The sequence below is a fragment of the Entelurus aequoreus genome, linkage group LG12 (assembly GCF_033978785.1).
Source record: "Entelurus aequoreus isolate RoL-2023_Sb linkage group LG12, RoL_Eaeq_v1.1, whole genome shotgun sequence".
Classification (NCBI taxonomy): Eukaryota; Metazoa; Chordata; class Actinopteri; order Syngnathiformes; family Syngnathidae; genus Entelurus; species Entelurus aequoreus.
The window spans coordinates 50,723,889-50,751,080 of record NC_084742.1 but is presented as its reverse complement, the minus strand read 5'-3'; the positions used below and the strand labels follow the sequence as shown (position 1 = coordinate 50,751,080).

General features: G+C 40.9%; 1 protein-coding gene across 1 annotated transcript in view; it reads right to left on the bottom strand.

The window, feature by feature from the left end:
• zanl (zonadhesin, like) overlaps positions 1–27,192 on the bottom strand; it is a 167,512-nt gene that overhangs the window by 39,605 nt on the left and 100,715 nt on the right. The window contains exons 79-89 of the mRNA XM_062064427.1: positions 24,271–24,448; positions 24,083–24,191; positions 18,092–18,186; positions 16,295–16,471; positions 16,002–16,210; positions 15,788–15,932; positions 12,663–12,760; positions 10,495–10,641; positions 10,239–10,403; positions 6,926–7,053; positions 6,583–6,854 (exon numbers count right to left, since the gene is read on the bottom strand). Coding sequence (XP_061920411.1) covers positions 6,583–6,854; positions 6,926–7,053; positions 10,239–10,403; positions 10,495–10,641; positions 12,663–12,760; positions 15,788–15,932; positions 16,002–16,210; positions 16,295–16,471; positions 18,092–18,186; positions 24,083–24,191; positions 24,271–24,448 — 1,723 coding nt within the window. The remainder of the gene's footprint in view (positions 1–6,582; positions 6,855–6,925; positions 7,054–10,238; positions 10,404–10,494; positions 10,642–12,662; positions 12,761–15,787; positions 15,933–16,001; positions 16,211–16,294; positions 16,472–18,091; positions 18,187–24,082; positions 24,192–24,270; positions 24,449–27,192) is intronic.

Sequence of the window (27,192 nt, the reverse complement as noted above, 5' to 3'; positions counted from 1 at the left end):
AAGAAAATATAGACACATGGCCTTGGAGTGTGAAAAACAGAAATGTGATGGCAGCGGGGGAGGAATGTGATTAATCATTACTGTGTAATGATCAATTGAATGGACGGTTGTCGACAATGGAACTAGCAGGTAGAGGAAAAAAAAAAAAAAAAAAAGGAGAATGTTCCTTGAAAGGGTTAAGAGGGAGTTTACAATACTCGAAAAGTCGTGAACTCAAACGTCTGGTAAAATAAAATTAAAAAATTAAAAAAAGTAACTGGAAGTTTTATGGTAAAGTGAAACGCAGAGAGTGTGCTGCTGAGTGTGAGTGTGTGTGAGCGGGAGTGCTTATGCGTGCTCGTGTGTGTGTGTGCTGCTGAGTGTGTGTGTGTGTGTGTGTGTGTGTGTGTGTGTGTGTGTGTGTGTGTGTGTGTGTGTGTGTGTGTGTGTGTGCGGGAGTGCTTACGCGTGCTCGAGTGTGTGTGTGTGTGTGTGCGGGAGTGCTTACGCGTGCTCGTGTGTGCGTGTGCTGCTGAGTGTGAGTGTGTGTGAGCGGGAGTGCTTACGCGTGCTCGTGTGTGTGTGTGCTGCTGAGTGTGAGTGTGTGTGTGCGGGAGTGCTTACGCGTGCTCGTGTGTGTGTGTGCTGCTGAGTGTGTGTGTGTGTGTGTGCGGGAGTGCTTACGCGTGCTCGAGTGTGTGTGTGTGTGTGCTGCTGAGTGTGAGTGTGTGTGTGCGGGAGTGCTTACGCGTGCTCGTGTGTGTGTGTGCTGCTGAGTGTGTGTGTGTGTGTGTGCGGGAGTGCTTACGCGTGCTCGAGTGTGTGTGTGTGTGTGCGGGAGTGCTTACGCGTGCTCGTGTGTGTGTGTGTGTGTGTGTGTGCGGGAGTGCTTACGCGTGCTCGTGTGTGTGTGCTGCTGAGTGTGTGTGTGTGTGTGTGTGTGTGTGGGTGTGTGCGCTGGTGAAAATGGAACACTCAGGGAGAGAATTTAAGAGTTTGGCGTACTATAAAAGTAAACGGGGATTACGTGGAAAAACGAAATGCAGCAAAAGAAACGATGATTAATGACAGAATGAACTGATTGGTTTTTTGTCTGCCGCGCATGCGCAAGACAATTCAAACGACCTGCCCAGACTTTGACTAGGACACCGCCCCCTACTCCAGTGACAAGAGAAGGAGGTATTAACACGCCCCCTCTAAGATTAATCCTGCCTCCGAAAATTAACCCCTTGTACACGTCTGACCATTTTCTCCGGCAGACATTTTTGACACATGACATTAACACTTTGTACATAGTACAATATAAGTCTCTTGCCGATGCATACATGCAAGCCATTGTTGACCTTGCTTTCCCACCTGTACCTCCGGGAGGGAACCTTTGGCCAAACACTTTGGACAAAGTTAACCCTGATATACAAGGTGCCAAAAACAATATATGGCAGGACATTTTATTCATCCCATGCAAAATAGGGCTAATGACAGAGCAACAAGGAAACGACTACTTAAATTACAGATCGCTGAAGATAAAAGGTTAAAAGAACCAAAAGGTCAAAGATCAGCTAGGGTATATTCAGCAGTGGGTGACCTTGCTTTTGAGTTCCAACAGGTGGAGGAAAGAATCCTCAACAGACGTGCGGTTGGACTCGGGTGGTGGACAACACGATGCTTCAAAGCTGGTCTGGGGTAGACACAGTTTCGGCTGTGACCAGCCTGGTCACTGGAGTCGTGACTGTCCGAACATTTCCGAACAGGAAAGGTTCCGTCGTGCCAACAAACGAACACGAAGGCGTGTAAGAGGACGCCCATATCAGGAGCCGCAGCAGGAAGTACCGACAGGACTCCTGCTGGACATGAGTGTCAACGGACAATTTTATCAGCCACCCATTCGATTCTGAATGCAGAGGTACCAAAAAAACTGTGTGCTTCCTCTTTAAAGGTCGAAGGCTTTGCTGGGGTCACAAGGTTACCTGTCACCAAACCACCTCCGGTTCAGATTGCTGGACCTCCTTTACAGACTGTACCCTGACATTCAAATCGCAAAGAAGGAACATTCCTGGTGTTACCTGACGGCTGAACCACCCAGCTGCGACACCACTACCAAGACTACTCCATGAGCTCATACCACAGCCTGAAACAACAGGAATGGCTGACATCCAACTGCTCTAACGGTGAAAACCCTGACTGGCAGAGATGCTTCCGTGTGTTCTGCCACCCGAGTCGCCATATGTTATGATTATTTATATATGTTGGAACTCAGGGTGTGGCTGCTCATGTTGACCTATCTTTGCAACAGCTAGCATGGTATAAGATGGACACAATAGTGTCCCACATTGTTCCCTTGCTCTCTGTCTCGCCTACAAAACCAAAGAACTTAGGTCCAATGATAAGACACGGCGTAGCTGCCAAACATTACACCGACACCCAAATACCACTTTTTCAAAAGATTAGGTTTAGCCCATAGTGATGTTAAACACATTACTATGGGCTGCACTTTAGACACCTGTAGTCTACGAGGAGCTAGCAGCTACACAACAGCTGAGCTAAAACGACACATTACACATTTAAGCATATCAAATAATTATAGTTGCTCATTACATACACATAGTCGTCAAGACAGAAGTCTGATAGAAAGTATTCAGTAACAAACGTGTCTGCATCATTCAACTTTCTACAACATGAGCTTGACTTAATGAATTATTGGGGCCACCAGGTGTGGTAAAAAATCAAAATACTATTGCTAAAGCATCCGCCATAAGGGTAGTATTTTTCTAGTATTGGTGACAATATAAATATAAGCATATTTTGTTACTTTCACCATATTGAATAAATTACATAAAAGATAGGGTTTAGTTGAGTTTGAGTTATTTGTGATATCGCTAAGGGGTCCCCTACCCTAACACCACCCCCCAGTGGACCATAGAGGCTAAAGAGACTTTCATTGACCTCAAACATGACCTGTCCTCCGCTACTTGACTATTAGCTGACCTTTTTCTTAGATGTTTCTGAAAGTGATAGTATGACTAACACAGTCCTTTTTTCAGAAACAGAAGGGGGTGAGTGAGGGTGGATACAGACTCCTTGGAACAAAATCGACAATCATCCGACTCTGACACATTCCATAGTTTTAACATTTTTCCCGTGGGTAAGAAGTTATAACTAATTTTAATTTGAAAATAATGATTTTACACATCGATAGTACTTTAGTATATCAAATTTAGAATATGGAGGAGGTGAGGGTGAACCATGTATAGTCTTTGATTTCACTGATATGATCAATACGGTACAAGGGAAAAGGTACGTACTGACTTGTGTTGACAATCACAGTGGTTGGCCGGAAGCAACAACAACCTCAAAAGAGGATGCAATATCAGTAATTAAATGACTTGTGAATGACCTAGTACCCCGACATGGTTTCCCCAAAAAGATTAGGTCAGACAACGGCAACCATTAAAAAAAAAAATACTCACTTAGCCTTGGTCGAAAAGGCTTTCGGACTAGAACACAGGTTTGGGGTACCATCCTGAGTCCCAAGGTAAGGTTGAAAGGATGGACCAGAACATCAAAAACTAATTGGCTAAAATCTGTGCACAGACCAAATTTAATTGGATTGACATGTTGCAATTAGTGTTAATGATCATTCGAAGGTCCGTGAATAAAACTGTTTTACCGCCCTTTGAGTTTTTCACCCTATGAGCTGCATACAGGTCAGCCATTCACAGGACCAGCAGCCCCCCATGGAAGGAGGACTCAGCGTAAAACCAAAATGGTATTTTACACAAAAAATTGCAGAATTTGTGTGCCAGTTCTTCTGTACAGATTCCCTTCCGCCCGCTGAGAGGGTCAAGATCAAGGTCATCAAACGCAAGTGGACGGAGCCCAGGTGGACTGGTCCCTTCTGGGTCGTAGAACGGACGTCCCACGCCCTTCGACTGGCTGGTGGAGGGGACACCTGGTACCACCTCTCCCTCTGCACTACAGCTGAAGAACCTGACAGATTACCAGCGGATGTCATTGCTGACATCGCCACATCATCTGCCCCACAGCCCAGGAGACGAGAGAGATTTTCTACCTACATTACTCTTTTCAACTTCTATATTGTATATCCTTGTGTGAGACCAATCCAGTATGCTAAATGTTTCTTAGTTTTTCTTGCTTGTTTTCAGCATAACTGTATGTGTCGTTACATTAAGTGAAAAGTTTGATGTTTATCCCCGTTTTGTTACCTAAATTACTCTGATATTGATAGACGAAAGGCAGGATGTTACGCTTGGTAGTGTTCCCTGACGGACTGGTGTTTGGGCGTGTTCTACTGTCTTTGTGGCTCAGTTCATCCTTCCTGACGACAGTGACTGACAAGTGTCTAAGAACATACAGCGGACTTTAAATAGACTGGGTCAAAGGGGATAGCAAGACTTATTTTTGACCTGTGCAGTGTGATTAATTACGGGGGACACAATAGCTATTACCGTGGTAATAACCTCTATATTTGTTATGACTCAACCCTGAACCATTGGTTTCGGATGCAGACAACATACTCTGGTAAGTTGTGCCCATCGTCCCTTTTATGTTGTTTTGGGGCTTGACCTGACTGATACAGACGCTTAAGGAATTATTAAAATTAATGTCCTTGAGAGGGCGTTAACTACCTCTACACCCTCTGTAGCACCTAAAGTACCACCCCACCTCTGTGGTGTTTCAAAGGCTCACATCCGTGCGTGCTAATGACATCACCACCGAAGGCCTGGTAACTTTGACCTTTGACCTTAGGAGCGGGTGCAGACAACCTGTGGCTCAGGTGGATGCCAAAACCTGGGTGACTGTGTTGCTTCTTCCGCTGGACGTCCCTTTTCCCACACTTACCCCGCCCCTTTTAAGTTGACTGACATGTGTACCCTTCTGTTGACAATGCCACCCGACTTCTTCCCTTTGTGGCCCAAAAGCTGAATTACACGCGTTTTCAAATTACAGGACCCTCTCCGTCCCCCAACAAATTGGGTGACATCAACCGTTACTGGTGCACCACACTGATAGATGGCTCTAGGATAGGCCCTTAGGCACGAGCTGACTTATTCTGGTGTTGTGGGAAGCACAGATTGTACATTAGAATCCCGACGTCAGCCGTTGGGCTTTGTGCTATGGTTAGACTGGTGACCCCACTCACCAAATTAACACCCCTTGGAACTCCTGTTTCAGCGGCCTCTCTAACTCCCCGCCGCCGTTGAGACTAACCAACCTGACTCGTGACGCCGTTGAGGGACTTGCTGAACAACTTGCCCCGACCTCCCTCAGGGCCGTTCAGATCCGCATAGCCCTTGACCGCATCCTAGCCAAGGAAGAAGGAGTGTGTGCAATGTTTGGTGACCAATGCTGTACCTTCATTCCTAACAACACTACCCCCGATGGCTCAGTTCAGAGGGCCTTAAAGGGCCTCCAGGCCCTGTCTAGGGAACTCTCTCTCTGACCCCTTCAAAGATTGGCTTCTAAGCACATTAGGCAGGTGGACTGACCTAATTAAGTCTGTCTTGGTCTCCATTCGGAGCTTTTTTGGCCATCATAGCCTCATGCGGTTGCTTTATCGCCCCTTGGGCTAAGTGTCACTAAAGGGGGTCTAGCAAAGTGGTAACTTTAAGACTTTCGAGAATTGTTGGTTTACTTCCCTGACCATGACGACATTGACGTGGACTCCTTCCATCTATCTCCCATGTAAATAAGCTGTTGTTTTATTGCTAGCTTGCTTAAAGAAAAAAAACAGCACCTACTTTAATGTGGGGCGTGCTTTATAAGTTTTGTACAAGTAATAAAGATCTTATTAGAAGATCTTAAAGGGGGACTTGTTGGAAGCATATCCATATTTAAGTGTTACTTCTTTCTAAACTCCTATAGTCATATAAAGAATAGCTAGTATTCTTCCTTCTTTTGAGTCTCATAGTAAGGTGTTGGCCTTCTAGATTGGAATGTGTCAGAGTAGAGATAACTCGGAGTAGTCTAAACAAAGAGAGTGGGGGCGAGAGACAGACGGAAGATCACGGGACTTCCGGGGGGTTTGAGCTAGACCGAGCTAGACCGATCTGGACCGGGCTAGGGAACGCTTGGGTGCTGGGTTGGTTTCAGGTTTGTCCTCTAAGCTTTGAGAATAAACTACAAAATACCAACTATTGCCTGGAGATTGAATATAAACATCAGCGTATTGCCATAAAAAGAATCTGGGAGAGACTAGCAATTTGAATTTCCCATTGGAGGAATGCTGGTCGACGCAACAGTGCATTGCAAATTAGGTTTTTTCCCTTCGACTCAGTCTGGACCCCCTCCTGGAGGTCCAGCCTTTGACTGATATTTTTTTACTCTTCCCCCCTTTCCCAATATAATTTTTTTCCCACCTTTTTTTAAGGAGCACCGTAAAAATGGCTGCGCCGTTGGCGGTCTCATCTTGTCTCCCTGTAACGTATGTCTGCTCTTAGTGGGACTGTGCCGAAAATGTACTTTTCAGTTCTTATGTGTCTTGTGCATGTTAAGAATTGACAATAAATCATCTTGAATCTTGAATCTTGAAAAGAAGTGTTAGCCCTAACACATGAAAAAGTTTATTTTAAAGGTATTACTTACGACAGAACGTTTGGTTCCTCCAGCTAATGGTCACGCCAGCGCTGTGGCACGCCTGAGCGTACGCCTCCACATTGTCACAGAGCGTGGCCGGCATGCCGTCGTACTCGCACATGTCGTAAACGCAGTTCCCAATGAAGGCCTCCGGGGGCACCAGAGAGTGGCACGGTTTGAAACGATCAGACAGAATGACACTAGCACACTGGTCCTCATATTGCGTCTCCTCCACCGCTGTGCAGTTGGGGTGGACATCCGGGCGAGTGTCTGGTTGACAGCTGGGACAAAATGGGATGATAATTAAGTAGAAATAAAGTCAAAGTAACGATGGTGTGCAGTAGGCACGGACCCAGGGTCACTGTCACCCTCGGACTTCCAGCTGTTGCCCAGTTCAATGACGTCCTTGGCAGGTTTCTTGTCGGGCTTCAGGTTGTCGTCAGATGTGTTGTGGTTGTAATTGCCGCACATGCCACACAGCTAAAAAAACACAAACAACACAACATACTGAATATTATCTTTTAGTTTTAGTTTATATGTTGGTTATAGGTTTATTCATCATTTAAAACTGTAAGCATATGAAATATAATATAATTTATATGCTATTTAAATGATACAATCTGTTTTGATACGTTTTTCATATTAACATTTGGATTATTTTATAGTATATTACAATACATTACTTTGGTATATTATAATTGTATATACTGTATTATAAATATTATATTACATTACTCTAATATATTATTATATATAATACATATTCATTATAAATCTATATAATAATATATAAATAATGTATTTTCTAATATATAAATTACATTACTCCTGTAGCAAATTACTTTTTACCTTATCTAACTATGCATTATAGCACAATACTTTCTACTTTCTACGAGTACAGATGTATTTTCATAGTCTTTAAGTATAATTTTATGTGTAAATAAGTGTATATTTGCTATTCCTTTATTATGGCTGTCAAATGATTAAAATATTGAATTGCAATTAATCACATTTTGTCTGTAGTTAATTTATAATTAATTGTGATTAATCGCAAATATATGATATGTTTAACAAATGTACCTTAGACGGATCGTTTTCAGGGTTTTAACACTATCAACATGAGACTGGACAATTCGATTGCTTTATGCAAATGTTTGTTAATTGAACATTAAGGCACACCAGTGAGGTGGGATGGATTATCTTTTTTTAAAAAAAAGCTCACTCACACAAATTTAGACAAATTTGTGACAATATTTGAGCGGAATAGGTCTTTTGTGTATATAGTACAAGTTTTAGATCTTTGAGTACAACTCATGAAAAATGGGAGCAAAAACACAAGTGTTGTGTTTATATTTTTGTTCAGTATATATATATTTATACACTACCGTTCAAAAGTTTGGGGTCACATTGAAATGTCCTTATTTTTGAAGGAAAAGCACTGTACTTTTCAATGAAGATAACTTTAAACTAGTCTTAACTTTAAAGAAATACGCTCTATACATTGCTAATGTGGTAAATGACTATTCTAGCTGCAAATGTCTGGTTTTTGGTGCAATATCTACATAGGTGTATAGAGGCCCATTTCCAGCAACTATCACTCCAGTGTTGCTCATTGGCTCAGAAGGCTAATTGATGATTAGAAAACCCTTGTGCAATCATGTTCACACATCTGAAAACAGTTTAGCTCGTTACAGAAGCTACAAAACTGACCTTCCTTTGAGCAGATTGAGTTTCTGGAGCATCACATTTGTGGGGTCAATTAAACGCTCAAAATGGCCAGAAAAAGAGAACTTTCATCTGAAACTCGACAGTCTATTCTTGTTCTTAGAAATGAAGGATATTCCACAAAATTGTTTGGGTGACCCCAAACTTTTGAACGGTAGTGTATATATATATATATATATATATATATATATATATATATATATATATATATATATATATATATATATATATATATATATATATATATATATATATATATATATATTAGGGCTGCAACTAACGATTAATTTGATAATCAATTAATCTGTCGATTTTTACTTCGATTGATCGATTAATAATCGGATAAAAGAGACAAACTTCATTTCTATCCTTTCCAGTATTTTATTGAAAAAAACAGCATACTGGCACCATACTTATTTTGATTATTGTTTCTCAGCTGTTTGTACATGTTGCAGTTTATAAATAAAGGTTTATTAAAAAAATAAAAATAAAAAACAAATTTTAAAAAATAAAAAAAATAAAATCATTTTTAAAAAGCTTCTGCGCATAGCATAGATCCAACGAATCGATGACTAAATTAATCGGCAACTATTTTTATAATCGATGTTAATCGATTTAATCGATTAGTTGTTGCAGCCCTAATATATATATATTTATATATATAATATAATGTAAGCAGGTTAATTGCACGTCAAAAAGAAATTGTACTTAATAGGAAATTAGCATTAACTTGTTATTATCACTTTAACTTTGACAGTTGTAAATATATATATATATACATATTTACAACTGTATATATATATATATATATATATATATATATATATATGTATATATATATATATACATGTATATATATATACACAACAGTGTATATATATATATATATATACACAACTGTGTATATATATATATATATATATATATATATATATATATATATATATGTATATATATGTATATATATATATGTATAGATATGTATATATATATATATATATATATATATACATATATATATATATATATATATATATATGTATATATATATATATATATATATATATATATATATATATATATATATATATATATATATATATATATATATATATACGTTAGGTAAGGAAAAAACACGGAGACTATTTCATCCCTACAACCCTGTTTCGCAGGATTCTCTGCTCTTCAGGGGATTTTACATATACAGTATCAGAGGCTATTTCATTCCTAAAAGCCAGTTTCACAGGTTTCCCCTGCTTTTCAGGGGATTTTATGTACAATATATACCGGTATATAAAATCCCCTGAAGAGCAGGGAAACCTGCAAAACGGGCTTGTAGGGATGAAATAGCCTCAGTGTTTTTTCCTGACCTAAAGTATATTCCGCTCTACCCCGGTATTGAGCACTATATAGCGGATAAACCACAGAAACCAGAAACCTTGACTATATATATATATATATTTTTTTTTTTTTAACATTAAAACAATTTTGAGATCTTATGCGTTGTTAATCATTCATTAATTTTCTATACCGCTTATCCTCATTAGAGTCAGTGGTAAGCTGGAGCCTACACCAGCTGACTTCAGGCAATGATTTTTGGAAATTCTATTTTATGATACATTTTGTGTTCTTCTTCTGGAAATCTTACTTAATTTGACTATATTTCATTGTTGTATATATTTTTAATCAAACCATATTTTCTCAATTTGAAGTGTGTGCCCTGGGCAAACTTGGAGACGTCTATTGCAAGCCTACCAGTGAGTCCTAAGGGCGCATGATACTTTATGTGTTATCCATCCATCCGTGTTATTGTAAAAAAAATTCTGTTTTGTAATAAACATGGTTATTTAATAGCCAAAATTCTGACACATCAGGTAACATTCTTTGTTGTAAACCCAGCTTTACAGATGTCAATGCTGATTGCAGCTCGATACACGCACCTTGTTGAAGTATTCGCCGGGCACAGTGATCTCCAGGTGATGAACGCCGTCGAATTTCACTTGCAGACCAAAATTTGTATCCAGCAGGTTGTACGCGCCGCTGGTTATCACCTTGGCGCCGGCAGCACTCACTGAAATGGGCGTCCGCACACGACGACCGTTGAGCTACACCAATGGAAAGGTAGAATATAAAGGTGAGCAGCTGTTGTTATTTCACATGAACATTTGTCTTTCATTAATGATAATTGCTACCCACCAGAACTCTGCGGCCTTTCTGTAGTTCGATTTCCGTGTCATGAGGGAGGTAAACTTTCACAGAACGGACATACGACGCCTCTGGTTGACCGCGCTCCTCGTTTTTCGCCACTATCTTGAATGTTGTCACCCTCGTGGTGTTACACACCTTGGGAGAGATGGGGGGGAAAAAACATTGTACAATAAAGGAAATCACCAAAAAGAAAACCATTCACAAATATATTTATTCTGAAAATGGTGCAGAACATTTTAAACACCTAAAAAAATAACTAAAATCAAAAATATCTTATATGATTAATGCCCACATTTTTCAAATATAATATTTTGCATAATGTATCATGTAATTATGTAAAATAGTTTATAAATGTAAAAAACAATAGGTGTTTAACTTTAAAATGCATTTGGTATTTAGTAAGAAATTGACACACCCAAAAATAAAAATAAATGCTTAAAATTTGAAATTAAATACATTTAAAAGAAATCATGATTTAAAAAAATAAATATATATCACCCCTTAACTTTGACACTTTTAAAAGTATCTTCTTTCATTGGAAGATATGTGTTGTAATTAAGGCCGATGACAAAACAATGATCATGTATTTCCATTATAATTGGATAATTATCCAAATTAAAAAATTGGTAATTTTATCATTCAGTGGCACCCCAGCTTTCCAAAGCACCAACTCATTAGTTTTTTGGGATACAAGCTGTCTCTCGTCTCAGTTGATTGTTATGCTTTAGGTCGCGAGCAAAAAATTTAGTTATGATCCTCCCTACCACTAGTTGCCGTAGCAAATGTCGGCGTGAACAGAAGTCCACACTCAAAAGCCCGTAACTGTTTGGGTCATTTTGATTTAGATGGTGAAGTGAATTAATTAACTAATATTATGTTTTGCATATGGTGAATGTTTATATTCATCTTGGAGAAAGCAAACCACCAAGTTTAATTAGTCATATTTCAGTTTGAGCACATAATAAGATGAGGCCCCTTAGTTTGATATTTGCAGGTGGATTGGATCACTTCTCGTAGGAAAAGAGGCCCTAATTGGGACTTTGGAATACAAAAGTGATAGCCCTATCCTTGAGAAGAGACTACATGTCTAGCTCAAAGTCAACATTTAAGCATACTTGCCAACCCTCCCGATTTTCCCTGGAGACTCCCGAATTTCAGTGCCCCTCCCGAAAATCTCCCGGGGCAACCATTCTCCCGAATTTCTCCCGATTTCCACCCGGACAACAGTATTGGCACTGCCTTTAGCGTCCTCTACAACCTGTCATCACGTCAGTTTTTCCTCCATACAAACAACGGGTCGGCCCAGTCACATAATATATGCGGTTTTTACACACACATAAGTGAATGCAAGGCATACTTGATCAACAGCCATACAGGTCACACTGAGGGTGGACGTATAAACAACTTTAACACTATTACAAATATGCGCCACACTGTGAACCCACACCAAACAAGAATGACAAACACATTTCGGGAGAACATCTGCACCGTAACACAACATAAACACAACAGAACAAATACCCAGAACCCCTTGCAGCACTAACTCTTCCGGGATGCTACAATATACACCCCCCGCTACCACCAACCCCCGCCCCCCACCCCACCCCCCAGCTCCCGAATTCGGAGGACTCAAGGTTGGCAAGTATGCATTTAAGTAATGACTTAAAGCAGTTGTTTTCCAGACACTTACACATGAACATCTCCTTTTATGGTCAGAGTGTGCTGTCCTGACTTAGCACACACACCGAGAGACAGAAAGGAGAAATATAAAAACTAATGGTTTGGAGTGCCTCATATTCTTGATCTGACCTCCTCCAGGAACTGCAGTCCTGTATAATGACGCTCGCTTGTAACAAAGCAACTTTTGGTTCAGTAAAGCGTCTACGTCGCCTCTTTTGATTGAGCCGCACTGCCGTGTCACCCTTCTTTCCGGACGAGGATGACAAGACCAGAAATACACATCGTTGGCTAACTAACTGACAAATCCCGGTGAATACATACAGAACTTGTGAACCGTGGTATATATTTTCCCAAAAATGTCTTAAATAAATATTCACTTTTGAGAAAGGCCTTCATTTATAGTCGTGTTTTTTTCAAATTATATTTCCATTCTTTGTTATATTCAATGATAAATAACTAGTACAGTCCAGAGATACCTCGACCAGAGTGTAGGTGCAGGTGCCCATGAAGGTGTGCATCACGCCATCGAAGGTGTAGTAGTGAGGGTCTCCAGCGACATGACATACACCTTGACCTGAGGAGAGAGTTCGGTTTTACAAGTGCCATGTTGGACACAAAAAGTACCAACTGTATCAATATATTTGTTTTATTTGCGGTCATATTACTACAAATGTTTGCTTTCATTTCCATGAAAATATTACAAATGATTTACTACTTAAAGTAGTAAATATATCAAATTGTAATAATCACATATATATATATATATATATATATATAACAATTATATGCCATCGTATAACATTTATATATCATTGTATGTTTTATAATTGTACTGGTCTTTCTGTGGTTTATTCATCCTGATTGCAGCAACTTTCCTTTTTTTTAATTTGCTCAGTCTCACTCAATAAGTCCATGTTGCTTAGAAAATACATTGTGACCAGGTTGCTGTGAACTGTATCTCTTTCTCCCTCGTTTCGACTCCCTTAAAACTTTAGGCAGCCAGGTGCTTTCCACCAAGGTCTCCTTTCTTCTAACTTAAACTTGCCCCCCCCCCCTCCAAACTGAGCGTACTCTGCTCCTCCCGAGTATAAAAAGTGACTCGCCGCCTTTTTTTCTTCATACTGGCTTTGAGTGTAAACTGTGCCTTTTTGAGGCGCTCGACCTTCTTAAAAAAATCGAGCGCCTCAATGACAATTTTGTTTGACTTTATAAGAAATTTTCCAATACAGTATGTTTTATTTTATTTTTTTAAATTCTAATACATTATAAGGAACACTAGTAAATAGAGATGTCCGATAATGGCTTTTTTGCCGATATCCGATATTCCGATATTGTCCAACTTTTAATTACCGATTCCGATATCAACCGATACCGATATATACAGTCGTGGAATTAACACATTATTATGCCTCATTTTGTTGTGATGCCCCGCTGGATGCATTAAACAATGTAACAAGATTTTCCAAAATAAATCAACTCAAGTTATGGAAAAAAATGCCAACATGGCACTGCCATATTTATTATTGAAGTCACAAAGTGCATTATTTTTTTTAACATGCCTCAAAACAGCAGCTCGGAATTTGGGACATGCTCTCCCTGAGAGAGCATGAGGAGGTTGAGGTGGGCGGGGTTGGTGGGGCGGAAGAGTTAGTGCTGCAAGGGGTTCTGGGTATTTGTTCTGTTGTGTTACGGTGCGGATGTTCTCCCGAAATGTGTTTGTCATTCTTGTTTGGTGTGGGTTAACAGTGTGGCGCATATTTGTAACAGTGTTAAAGTTGTTTATACGGCTACCCTCAGTGTGACCTGTATGGCTGTTGACCAAGTATGCCTTGCATTCACTTATGTGTGTGTGAAAAGCCGTGGATATTATGTGAGTGGGGCGGCACGCAAAGGCAGTGCCTTTAAGGTTTATTGCCGCTCTGTACTTCTCCCTAGGTCCAAGTACACAGCGGCGTGCTCTGTACTTCTCCCTAGGTCCAAGTACACAGCGGCGTTTTAAAAAGTCATACATTTTACTTTTTGAAACCGATACTGATAATTTTGAAACCGATACCGATATTTTCCGATACAACATTTTAAAGCATTTATTGGCCGATAATATCCGACCGCCGATATTATCGGACATCTCTACTAGTAAATACATGCAAAAGGTTTAACATTTCATTTTACGTTTTTCTAATTCAATCAATCTTTATAGTGTATATATATATAAATGTATCATTTTCAATAAAATTAAAATATTTTGCAACATATACAGTATGTACAATTTTTATGATACTAAAATAAAGTATTTAATGTATTAGGGTTGTACGGTATACCGGTACTAGTATAGTAAAAAACAACGATACTATACTCTGTTTGAAAAGTACTGGTTCCCCCCCCTTTTTTTTTTTAATGGGCATGACAGCGCGTCATCATCACGTCGTAACATTGCTGGTTTTACGAGCAGTGGAGCATGTTTGGCAGCGCAGAATCACGGAGTACTGACAGAACGGTGTGTAGACAGAAAAGGGAGAACGGACGCATTTTGGCCTAAAAACTAACGATAAAGGTGAAGCTATAACACTGAAACGCCCTTAGGAAGAGGTGCTTTAAGACATGGATAGCTAGCTAGCAGCTAACGTCCATCCCCAGTCGGCAGTGTTTTAGCTACTTCAAAATCACTAATCCTCGCCACCATGGTGACAAATAAAGTAAGTTTCTTACAAGTATCATCCTTGCATGACGAGGAATAGCTAAACATGCACTACACACCGTAGGAGGATACAATAGCTCACTGTTCCTGAGTGTAAACAAATGCCATGGGTGGATCTACACCTGACATCCACTGTAATGATACCAAGTACAAGAGCGTATCTAGTCGATACTATTATGATTAAATCGATATTTTTTTATCGTCACAAAATCTTTTTCCTTTTTTAAAAATTCATATTATGTTTATAAAGTCAGGAAATACGTCCCTGGACACATGAGGACTTTGAATATGACCAATGTATGACCCTGTAATTACTTTCTGGTATCATCCAAAACTAATGTGAAGTATCAAACAGGAGAAAAATAAGTGATTATTACATTTTAACAGAAGTGTAGATAGAACATGTTTAAACAAATAATAAGCAGATATCAACAGTAAATGAACAAGTGGATTAATAATACATTTTCACAGCTTTTCTTTCATCATTTTAAAAAAATAATAGAATTATAAATGACACAATATGTTACTGCAAATGTCAGCAGACTAAGTAGGAGCCTTTGTTTCTTTACTTACTACTAAAAGACAAGTTGTCTAGTATGTTCACTATTTTATCTAAGGTCAAAATTGTTCTTCGAATACAATAAGAAACATATGTTTGATGTACCGTAACATTTTTTGTTAAAATAAAGCCAATAATGCAATTTTTTGTGGTCCCCTTTATTTAGAAAAGTATCGAAAAGTATCGAAATGCATTTTGGTACCGGTACCAAAATATTGGCAAAATATTGACAACCCTATAATATGTATACATTTTGCTTTTTAAACTGTACAGATAAAAAAAGTTTTATTGTGACAAAAATAATGTTTTTTTTAATGAAGCTTTACAGATGCAAGGGCATTACTTACTAGTGGAGTGGCAGTCCAGCACGCCATCCAGCACTTTGCACTCCTGCGCTGGGCTACACCACCATGGCTCACAGGTCACATTCAAGTTGTTGTTACACTTACAACGCTGCGAGCAGTCCGTCTCGGAAAACCAGGTATCTCCCACCTTCAAACGTCGGACAAAAACGACTCAACAAACAAAACGAGCTAGCACGTAAAAAGTGAGAATATTTACCGGTTTATATTTTCCCTCGTTGTCCAAGCACCCGCACTCGCTTAGTGGCACACATTTGTCACCGCTTAGAATGAGTCCGGCGTTGCAGACGCAGCCCTCCACGCAGGGATGGTCGCAGGCACCACCTGGCCCGGCAGGGTCCTGGCAGCTGGGTTGTGGGCATGCGGGACCACAGTGTGTGTAGTGACTACCAGCGGGGCACTTCAGAGCTGGATTGGGGGTTACGGACAAAATGCAATATCATGCCGGGGCTCCTAAAAAGTGGGTCGTAGATCAGGGTGGCCATAACTCACGGCAAAAAGTGGCATTCCTCCAAGAAATGGGGACGTCAGCGACAGCACACATGTCGGCGTAGCTTTCCAAGGCTTGGCACAGCGCCACAGTCTGCCCCCCCGTGGCACACATGTCATATATGCAGTTTTCTAAGAAGGCCTCGGGAGGAATGACAGAGTGACAGGGCTTGAAGACGCCTGAAGGACAAAAGACAGCGTGAAAATATGTCCAATGATAACCGAAGGACGAAAAGAATCATGGAAATATGTCCATAAGTACAAAACCCAAAACCAGTGAAGTTGTCACGTTGTGTAAATCGTAAATAAAAACAATACAATGATTTGCAAGTCCTTTTCAACTTATATTCAATTGAATAGACTGCTACGTTACTTAACGTTCGAACTGGAAAACGTTGTTATTTTTTGCAAATATCAGCTCATTTGGAATTTGATGCAACGTGTTTCAAAAAAGCTGGCACAAGTGGCAAAAAAGACTGAGAAAGTTGAGGAATGCTCATTAAACACTTATCTGGAAAATCCCACAGGTGAGCCGGCTAATTAGGAACAGGTGGGTGCCATGATTGGGTGTAAAAGCAGCTTCCATGAAATGCTCAGTCATTCACAAACAAGGATGGGGCCAGGGTCACCACTTTGTGGACAAATGCGTGAGCAAATTGTCCAACAGTTTAAGAACAACATTTCTCAATAAGCTATTGCAAGGAATTTATGGATTTCACCATCTACCGTCCATTATATCATCAAAAGGTTCAGAGAATCTGGAGAAATCACTGCACGTAAGCGGCTAAGCCCGTGACCTTCGATCCCTCAGGCTGTACTGCATAAAAAAGCGACATCAGTGTGTCAGGAACACTTAAAGAAACCACTGTCAGTAACTATATCGCTACATCTGTAAGTGCATGTTAAAACTCTAAATGCAAAGCCAAAGCCATTCATCAACAACACCCAGAAACGCCGCCGGCTTTGTTCGACCCGGGCTCATCTAAGAAAAGTGTTCTGTGGTCTGGCGAGTCCACATTTTAAATTGTTTTCGGAAACTGTGGACATCGTGTCCTCCAGAACAAAGAGGAAAAGAACCATCCAGATTGTTATAGGCGCAAAGTTGAAAAGCCAGCATCTGTGATGGTATGGGGGTGTATTAGTGCCCAAGACATGGGTAACTTACATATCTGTGAAGGCATCATTAATGCTGAAAGATACATACAGATTTTGGAGCAACATATGTTGCCATCCGAGCAACGTTATCATGGACGCCCCTGCTTATTTCAGCAAGACAATGCCAAGCCACGTGTTACATCAACGTGGCTTCATAGTAAAAGAGTGCGGGTACTAGACTGGTCTGCCTGTAGTCCAGACCTGTCTCCCGTTGAAAATGTGTGGCCCAATATGAAGTGTAAAATAGGACAACGGAGATCCCGGATTGTTGAACAACTTAAGCTGCACATCAAGCAAGAATGGGAAAGAATTCCAGCTGAAAAGCTTAAAAAATTGGTCTCCTCAGTTCCCAAACGTTCCCAAAGGCCATGTAGTGGTAAAAATGCCGGTGTCAACTTTTTTGCATTGTGTTGCTGCCATTAAATTAATAAAAAAATAAAGTTAATGATTATTTTTAAAAAAAAATTAGTTTCTCAGTTCGAACATTAAATATCTTGTCTTTGCAGTCTATTCAATTGAATATAGGTTGAAAAGGATTTGCAAATCATTGTATTCTGTTTTTATTTACCATTTACACAACGTGCCAACTTCACTGGTTTTGAGTTTTGTAAGAACCAAATATATAAATGTGTGTTGGGGGCATACCGTCAGGGTCTGTGATCATGCCGCAGCTCGTTGGTTTCTTGGCGTCCTCCTCCACCATTATATCGCAGTCGTTCTGGCCACCGCCATTCCTACAACTACATAGCAAAAAAGCGAAAACAAAATGGATTATTGTCTGTACATGTACGTGAAATTCAGGTCAGTATAGCGGTATAGCTCGGTTGGTAGAGCGGCCGTGCCGGCAACTTGAGGGTTCCAGGTTCGATCCCCGCTTCCGCCATACTAGTCACTGCCGTTGTGTCCTTGGGCAAGACACTTTACCCACCTGCTCCCAGTGCCCACCCACACTGGTTTGAATGTAACTTAGATATTGGGTTTCACTATGTAAAAGCGCTTTGAGTCACTAGAGAAAAGCGCTATATAAATATAATTCACTTCACTTCAGTAACAGAGCTGGGTGAAAAAATCCGGTTGGTCGATTCTGGATCGATATCTTTCGGAGGACGTCTAAGCTGTGCAAAGTTTTATATGATGAAGAAAAAAACTAAACAACATTAATTAACAGATTTGAGGCATTTGAAATATTTAGGTGTAGTTTGAATCAAATCAAATTGAATAGAATGGAACCGTGATCCATCGATTTAGAACCTATCCATTCATCAATCAATCCATTTTTCTACCGCTTGTCCCTTTTCGGGGTCGCCGGGGGTCGCTGGTGCGTATCTCAGCTGCATTCGGGCAGAAGGCGGGGTACACCCTGGACAAGTCGCCACCTCATCGCCGGGCCAACACAGATAGACAGACCACACTCACACTCACACACTGCGAAAAGTCAGTGTTCAAAAACAAGAAAGAAAAAAATACAAAAATTAGGGGTATTTTATTTGTACTACCATAAGCAAAATTATCTGCCAATGGAACAAGAAAATCGGCTTGTCAAGACTTTCCAAAACAAGTCAAATTAACTAACCTCAATGAACCCCAAAATACCTTAAAATAAGTATATTCTCACAATAACAAGTGCACTTTTGTTGGTAGAAAAAAAAAGAGACCTCTTTGCTCAATATGTTGAAAAATATTCTTAAATTAAGTAAATGCTAGTGCCATTATCTTGACATGATGATATGCGCTCGGCATCATGATTTTTTTTTTCATGCTTGAAGTAAGAAATTATTACTTTAAAAAGGTAGTTTTATACTTGTGAGTGTTGATGACACAGCTTTGCATCAGTTGATATTCTAGTTTCAAGCATGTTTTACTCAATATAGGTCATAAAATCTCAACAACAAGCTGTAATATCTTACTGAGATCATTTAGGACCAAAACACTTAAAACAAGTAAAACACTCTAACATAAAATCTGCTTAGTGAGAAGAATTATCTTATCAGACAGAAAATAAGCAAATATCACCCTTATTTGAGATATTTAATCTTACTTAGATTTCAGTTTTTGCAGTGCATTCAATAAAAATCGAATCGATTTGGGAAATGGCCACGATACCGAGCCCTGGTCAGTAACGTCACATGGTTGTAGATCTAGCCGCCATAAGGTGATTCTTCCAAAGTCTAAGGGGTCATACTATGATTTTTTTCTACATTTAAAACACTTCCTGAGGTCTACACAACATATAATGTTGGCTATTTGGTCCAAATGTTGCATAGATTATGTTTTACAGACAAGCCACTTTCTGACCGTCTGTTCAGCATGCGCCGTTTTGTGTGTGGCCTTATCTACGTAGCGAGTCTACTGACAGTTACAAGTTGGAACAAGACACTACTTTGTATTAGAAATGGCAACAGCACAGCATGCATGTGCACGTACGAGCCAGTCTGCCCCAGAAAAAGAGGATAGAGAAAAAAAGGAACTTATTGACTACAATGGTGGACTCGTGCAAAGCACTTTGGGGTAAATTACTACCATATATGGATATAGCCGCTGACGTCACAATTGGGGCAAGTTCCAAATGACTCTTTTGGAAGAAAAAAAGGAAGGCTGAAGGAAGGCAAATTTGTCTTATAAATATCTGTGTCATTCCTCCCATCCCTCCAGGACCAGTTCTCCTCCAGGACCAGGAGGCGTGTGGGTCGGATCACAGCTGACTTTTCTCACCCTGGACACATATTTTTCTCCCCTCTCCCCTCAGGCAGGAGACTACGGTCCATCCAGACCCACACCTCCTGCCACCTGAACAGCGTTTTCCCCTTCGGCCATCAGGCACATGAACAATAACAAGATCTGATAGCTCGGTTACAGCTCATTTTATTACCGATTCTGTGTTATATGTGTTTTATGTTGCACGATTGCACCAAGAAAAATTCCTAGTTTGTGAACCCGTTCTCAAACAATGGCAATAAAAAACTATTCTGATTTTGATTCTGATTCTGATTCAATTTTAATTTTTCGGGACTTATGCAGATCCAAAATACACAAAATAGGTAATAAATAGGTAAGAAAAGTTGGTTTGGCATAATAGGTCCCTCTTAAGGACCTATTACAACCAAAATAATATATCAACCATTAAAGTGTCTATATTTTCCACAATTACTAATTATATTGTATAAAAACTAGGGCTGTGAATCTGTGGGTGTCCCACGATTCGATTCAATATCGATTCTTGGGGTCACGATTCGATTCAAAATCGATTTTTTTTTTTTCAATTCAACACGATTCTCGATTCAAAAACTATTTTTTCCCGATTCAAAACGATTCTCTATTCATTGAATACATAGGATTTCAGCAGGATCTACCCCAGTCTGCTGACATGCAAGCAGAATAGTAGATTTTTGTAAAAAGCTTCTATAATGGTAAAGGACAATGTTTTATCAACTGATTGCAATAATGTAATTTTTAATCACTGCGAAGTTGAAATTGTAACTAATATTGATACTGTTGTTGATAATATTCATTTTTGTTTCACTACTTTTGGTTTGTTCTGTGTCGTGTTTGTGTCTCCTCTCAATTGCTCTGTTTATTGCAGTTCTGAGTGTTGCTGGGTCGGGTTTGGTTTTGGAATTAGATTGCATTGTTATGGTATTGCTGTGTATTGTTTTTGTCGATTTTTAAAAAATGAGAATCGATTCTGAATCGCACAACGTGAGAATCGCAATTCGGTTTCGAATCGATTTTTTCCCACACCCCTAATAAAAACCGAAAACTAGGGCTGTTAGGTTAGCTGTTGAAGTTGCTATCATCAGCTAACAAAATGAGCGGGATACAAAGCTGAAAACACATTGGGATTAAAAAACAGCTGTTTTGAGAGACATCACACCAGGAAGCATCAACCACACGAAGGAAGGCTAAAAATGGACGGATGGATAGTCGACTAAAACATAAATGATAAAGGCTAACGCGTCTTTGAAGCTGTCTTGAAACCACTTTTATTATTGCAGAGCATCTCAAAAACTGAATTCACAATAAGTCAATTTCACACTAACCCTATTTTGTGTTATTATTTTAGCACAAATTAAGAATTTTTTCTCAAACGTTAAATAATATATGACTAAAACGGCCACATGAAGAAACAAATTAGTTTTATTCCATATTGTGTATAACTACACAGGTGTGCACACGGACAAGACTAAAGTGGTAATGTAACTATAATAGTCTTCTCACGAGATATAACTTAATATGATAATATGCTGTACATCATGTTACGATGTGTTGAGAAAAAGTGGGCTGCGTCACAATAATAGTTTTATCATCACAAAAATTAGGTGGTACAGCTGAAGAAAAATGTTATTCGAGTAGGTTAAATATAACTTTGGATATTATGCTACTTTTGTATATTTGTTGATCGTGTCACTCTCCCAGGACAGAGTGACCATGCGATGGGTGATGAGACATGAAGACGCCAACGAGGAAATGTCGAACACTAAGCTTTATTTGTTTCCGCGAGCCTCGGACTGGAACTTCATCTTCCAGGAGAAAGAGGACGGGCCTGATTACTCTTCTCCTGTCCTCTCGGACCACTGTCCCTAAATACCCCTTACACCAGACTAGGGCATTCTGCGGCCCGCGGGCCACATCCGGCCCTTTGTGCGTCCCTGTCCGGCCCGCGTGAGGCCAATTATAAATTACAAAATAAATTTTAAAAAGTATCTATGTCGAGTGTGCAATACAACGGTGCTGCTTTTGTTTTGAAAAGCGTTATTTGTATTACTTCCGTGTGGACGTATGCGCATGCTGATTGTGAGTGAATGTGAACAGCGGCAATCACAAATTAAAAATACATTTTAAAAAACATCTATGTCGTGCGTGCAATACAACTGTGCTGCTTTTATTTTGAAAAGTGTTATTTATGGACGTATGTCCGTGTGTGAAGGTGCACAGCGACAAGTGATGCCCGGTCAGCTCACGCTAAACAAAGAAAAGTTGATGACGAGTGCCGTGTTTTCAACAAGACATGGACTGCCAAGTATTTCTTTACAGAAACTAAAGGTAAAGCCGTGTGCTTAATTTGTGGTACACAGGTTGCTGTGTTTAAAGAATATAATTTGAATCGCCACTACACGACGAAGCACGAGGAGAAATACCGGAATCTGTTTGATGAAGAGCGCGCAAGGGAGGCTGATGCGTTGATGGTAAAACTGCAAACCCAACAAGGACTTTTTGCCAAATTTCACACCCCCAGAGATGCAGCCGTCAGGACAAGTTTCGTCATTTCTCACAAAATCGCCAGAAAAAGTAAGGCGTTTTCTGACGGAGAGGTTATTAAGGAGTGCTTATTGGACTCTGTTGCGCTGATATGCCCGGAGAAGAGGGGCGCATTTGAGAACGTGTCACTCTCCCGACGCACTGTAACGAGGCGGGTTGAGACCATCGCTGGAAACTTGGAGCTTCACCTGAAGAACAGAACGGCCGACTTTGACTGTTTTTTGCTGGCTTTGGATGAGAGCTGCTATGTACGTGACACTGCCCAGCTGCTCATCTTCTTACGTGGGATAACTGCAGACTTTCAAATCACGGAAGAGCTGGCAGCCATGCAGTCAATTAAAGGGACAACCACAGATAATGACTTGTTCACAGAGGTAAATGCGTGTTTTGACATGTTAGGACTGAAATTGGACAAGCTGGCAGGTGTGACAACAGATGGTTGTCCAAATCTGACGGGGAAAAATTTTGAACTTTTAAAGAGGATGCAGGATAAAGTGACAGAAATTAACCCTGTGCAGAAATTGACATTTTTGCATTGTATTATTATTATTATTATTATTATAAGTGTTGTGTACCACAGTGTTAAAAATAAAACCATCAAAAGCAATCTGCTTTTGTATAAAGTTAAGTTAGGTTAAATGAAATTATTATTATTATTATTTATTTTACGGTATATCAAAAATAATATTGAGCAAAATTTAATTGAAATATTGTCGATGTGGCCCTCCAGCAGTGCTCGGGTTGCTCATGCGGCCCCCGGTAAAAATTTATTGCACACCCCTGCCTTACCCCGCATGCTCAAAAATCACACCCGGGATCGAGTCCCGCAATAACATTTTGACCCCCCGCGACCCCAAAAAGGGACAAGCGGTAGAAAATGGATGGATGGATGGACCCCTGTCTAACACATAGACCCCCACTCTTTGTAACGTTAGCCTTGGAGCCAGCCAGTCTGGACAAAGCCCAGTTTGTTGTTTGGCCAGTCAATTTTTCCCTGACCTTTTTCCTCTACTCTATCCTCTAATCCTATCTGTGGGGGCTTCCTACCAGATGTTGCTAATGTTTTTATAATCACTCCTAAAATCCAAACCTGCATTCCTTTAGGATTCCAATTGCCCTGGGGGCAGGAGCCACCACTCTCTGGAGAGCTGTGATAGACATCTACACCCGAAGCTATCTAAGGGCATATTTCCTTAATAGAATAATCCTCGAAAGGATTCTGTGACCAAATACAAATACATGCTAGTTCACAATCAAATAACAAAATTGTACACGGTATAATTTACCACACTACCACATTAAGATTATCAGGTAAAGTTTTTCATTTAAGATATGTTTTCAGTTTTGATCTAGTTTGAATGTAAATTAGCCTTTACTTACTCAGGTCGGGGATCAGGAACCTCCCAGCTGTCTCCCAGGTCGTTTGTGTTAGCGGCTGGAGTGTTGTCTGGCTTTAGGTTGTCATCTTTTGGATTCCCATTGAAATTTCCTGTTGCAAAACCAAAAAGCATAACAATCACAAATGGATACACTATTATATTAGCATGTTAAATGTCAACCCTTCTTACCGCACATTCCGCAAAGCTGCCCATTGTAGGAAGTGGGCACCTTGACGTCCACGTGGTGGTTGCCGTCAAATCGCACCCTCAATCCAAAAGAGGTCTCCAGGATGATGAATTTACCGCTGAGGTAAATAGTCATGTCGCTGATGAACTTGACGGGAGGAACCACCACTGACCCATTAACCTGTGAAGCGCACAAAAAGTTAAAAGTTGCGGTTGTACAGTAGTTAGTCCTACTACCTAACTGTCAAGCCAGTGTACAGTAGTACGTGCAATTTTGTAGCTTTAACTCGCTATTAGCATGTTATCTTAGTGGATCGGTCCTTAACTATGTTTATTCAATACGGAGATTCAGGAGTCATCTGCCACTCTAATAAGTTGCTGTAGCCGTTTGTTCTTGTCAGGTTTGTCCCTGACAGTTTGGTTAAGTTTTAGTTTTTCCTCTGTGTTTGTTTTATTTCCTGTCAGCATTCTTATTTTGGTTCAGTTTCCTGTTTGTCTCTCTGAGTGCTGTCCCCTCAGCTGTGGCTAATTGGCACCTGGCCACACCTGGTGTCAATCAGCCAGCTGCTATTTAAACCTGCCTTCACCTCCAGTCAGTGCTGGATTATTGTCGTTCCGACCTGTCGTGTCGATATCAGTGTAGCTGTATGCGGTAAGCTATAGTTTGTAGCTGTTTGTAGCTTACTGTCTTTTTGTTCCTAGTCCCTGTTGGCTGGATCCCTGTTCACTGTTTCCAGTTTGTCCATTCCTAGTTCCTGGTTTGTGTCTTTTCTTTATTTGTTTATATTTTGGACATTAAATCATGTTTTCTCGCACAATGCCTGCCGCCTTCTCTGCATCTTGGGGTTCGTCACCAACACACCCTGACATAATAATCCAGCCTAACACGAACCTCGCAGAGATTTCCATGGCGGAGAGGCTTGACAGGATTGTAGCGCTAATGGCTAAATTGAAGAAGAGTTCGGCCGCATTTCAAGCCCTCTCCCACCGTCTGGGGACACCTGGGATCCGTCCCTTGAGGGGGGGGCTATGGGTGGCTGTGCAGCTGGGGAGGCACAGCTACTTCTCGCCCCAGTGGGTCTGCAACAGACGGCGCCATCATCTCAAGTGGGTCTGCAACAGACGGCGTCCTCATCTCAAGTGGGTCTGCAACAGACGGCGTCCTCATCTCAAGTGGGTCTGCAACAGACGGCGTCCTCATCTCAAGTGGGTCTGCAACGGACGGCGCCACCATCATCTCCGGTGGGCCGGCAGACGCCACCATCATCTCCGGTGGGCCTGCAACCTACGGGCCATCATCTCCGGTGGGTCTGCAACCTACGACGCCATCATCTCCAGTGGGCCGGCAGACGCCACCATGCACTCCGGTGGGCCGGCAGACGCCACCATGCACTCCGGTGGGCCGGCAGACGCCACCATGCACTCCGGTGGGCCGGCAGACGCCACCATGCACTTCGGTGGGCCGGCAGACGCCACCATCATCTCCGGTGGGTCTACAACCTATGGCACCACCATCGTCTCCGGTGGGCCAGCAGAGGGCGCCACCATCGTCTCCGGTGGGCCAGCAGAGGGCGCCACCATCCTCTCCGGTGGGCCAGCAGAGGGCGCCACCATCGTCTCCGGTGGGTCCTCCCACGCCGGAGGACGAGCCGCCTCGCCAATTGCGGCGGCGTTCAACTCGCCGTCGCCACCTAACTCTTCCCCGCTGGTTGCAGGGACACTTGGCCTGGTGGCCATCTCCTTGTCCTCCCTCCACCCTCCCGTGACTTTGGACTGTTTTTTGGGGGGGCTGGGGGAATTTCTAAAACGTCTGGTATCCGTTATGGGAAGGGGGGCTACTGTCAGGCTTGTCCCTGACAGTTTGGTTAAGTTTTAGTTTTTCCTCTGTGTTTGTTTTATTTCCTGTCAGCACTCTTATTTTGGTTCAGTTTCCTGTTTGTCTCTCTGAGTGCTGTCCCCTCAGCTGTGGCTAATTGGCATCTGGCCACACCTGGTGTCAATCAGCCAGCTGCTATTTAAACCTGCCTTCCCCTCCAGTCAGTGCTGGATTATTGTCGTTCCGACCTGTCGTGTCTATCAGTGTAGCTGTATGCGGTAAGCTATATAGTTTGTAGCTGTTTGTAGCTTACTGTCTTTTTGTTCCTAGTCCCTGTTTGCTGGATCCCTGTTCACTTTTTCCAGTTCCTGGTTTGTGTCTTTTCTTTATTTTTTTTATATTTTGGACATTAAATCATGTTTTCTCGCACAATGCCTGCCGCCTTCTCTGCATCTTGGGGTGCGTCACCAACACACCCTGACAGTTCTGCTTTGATCACATCAGCTACATGGACCTTAATACCAAGGGTTTCATTTACGTTAGCATATTGATAATTAGGTGCAGCCAGGTGCCAGGATGTCTAAAAAAAAACTTTCGACTGCAGAATTTAAAGTGTAACTTATTCAAAGGACCACATTCCCGCATGAGGAATGGATGCCTTTGTTTTGTCTCACTTGTTTTTGTTTACTCCCAAAATGTGCCCTTGTGGTGTACTTGCTAACCTTGAGGGGGCTGTCTCATCTATTCATATCTAACTTTTTGTATTTAGGCTATTAAATGTCCTACTAATAACACATTTTACATGACGACATGGAACACATCATGATAACGTGACTGACCTTCGTCAGATGCTCATAATTAGTAATTATGAGCATTTAACCAAGGTCATTATTCACTTACTCAGTGATTCCTAGTAAAAATTTTAATAATTACTCAGTAATTATTCATGACCAAGTAGAACTTGAATGTGTCATAGAACAGAAGAATTGTTTGACTGTTTTTGAGGCCCTGAATGCATCACTGACTGAGCTATGTGTGTGAGTCGTTTGCCGAAAATGAAAAGGAGCGGCTGCTGTCAATACAACTTATAGTTTGTTTGTTTTGCTGTC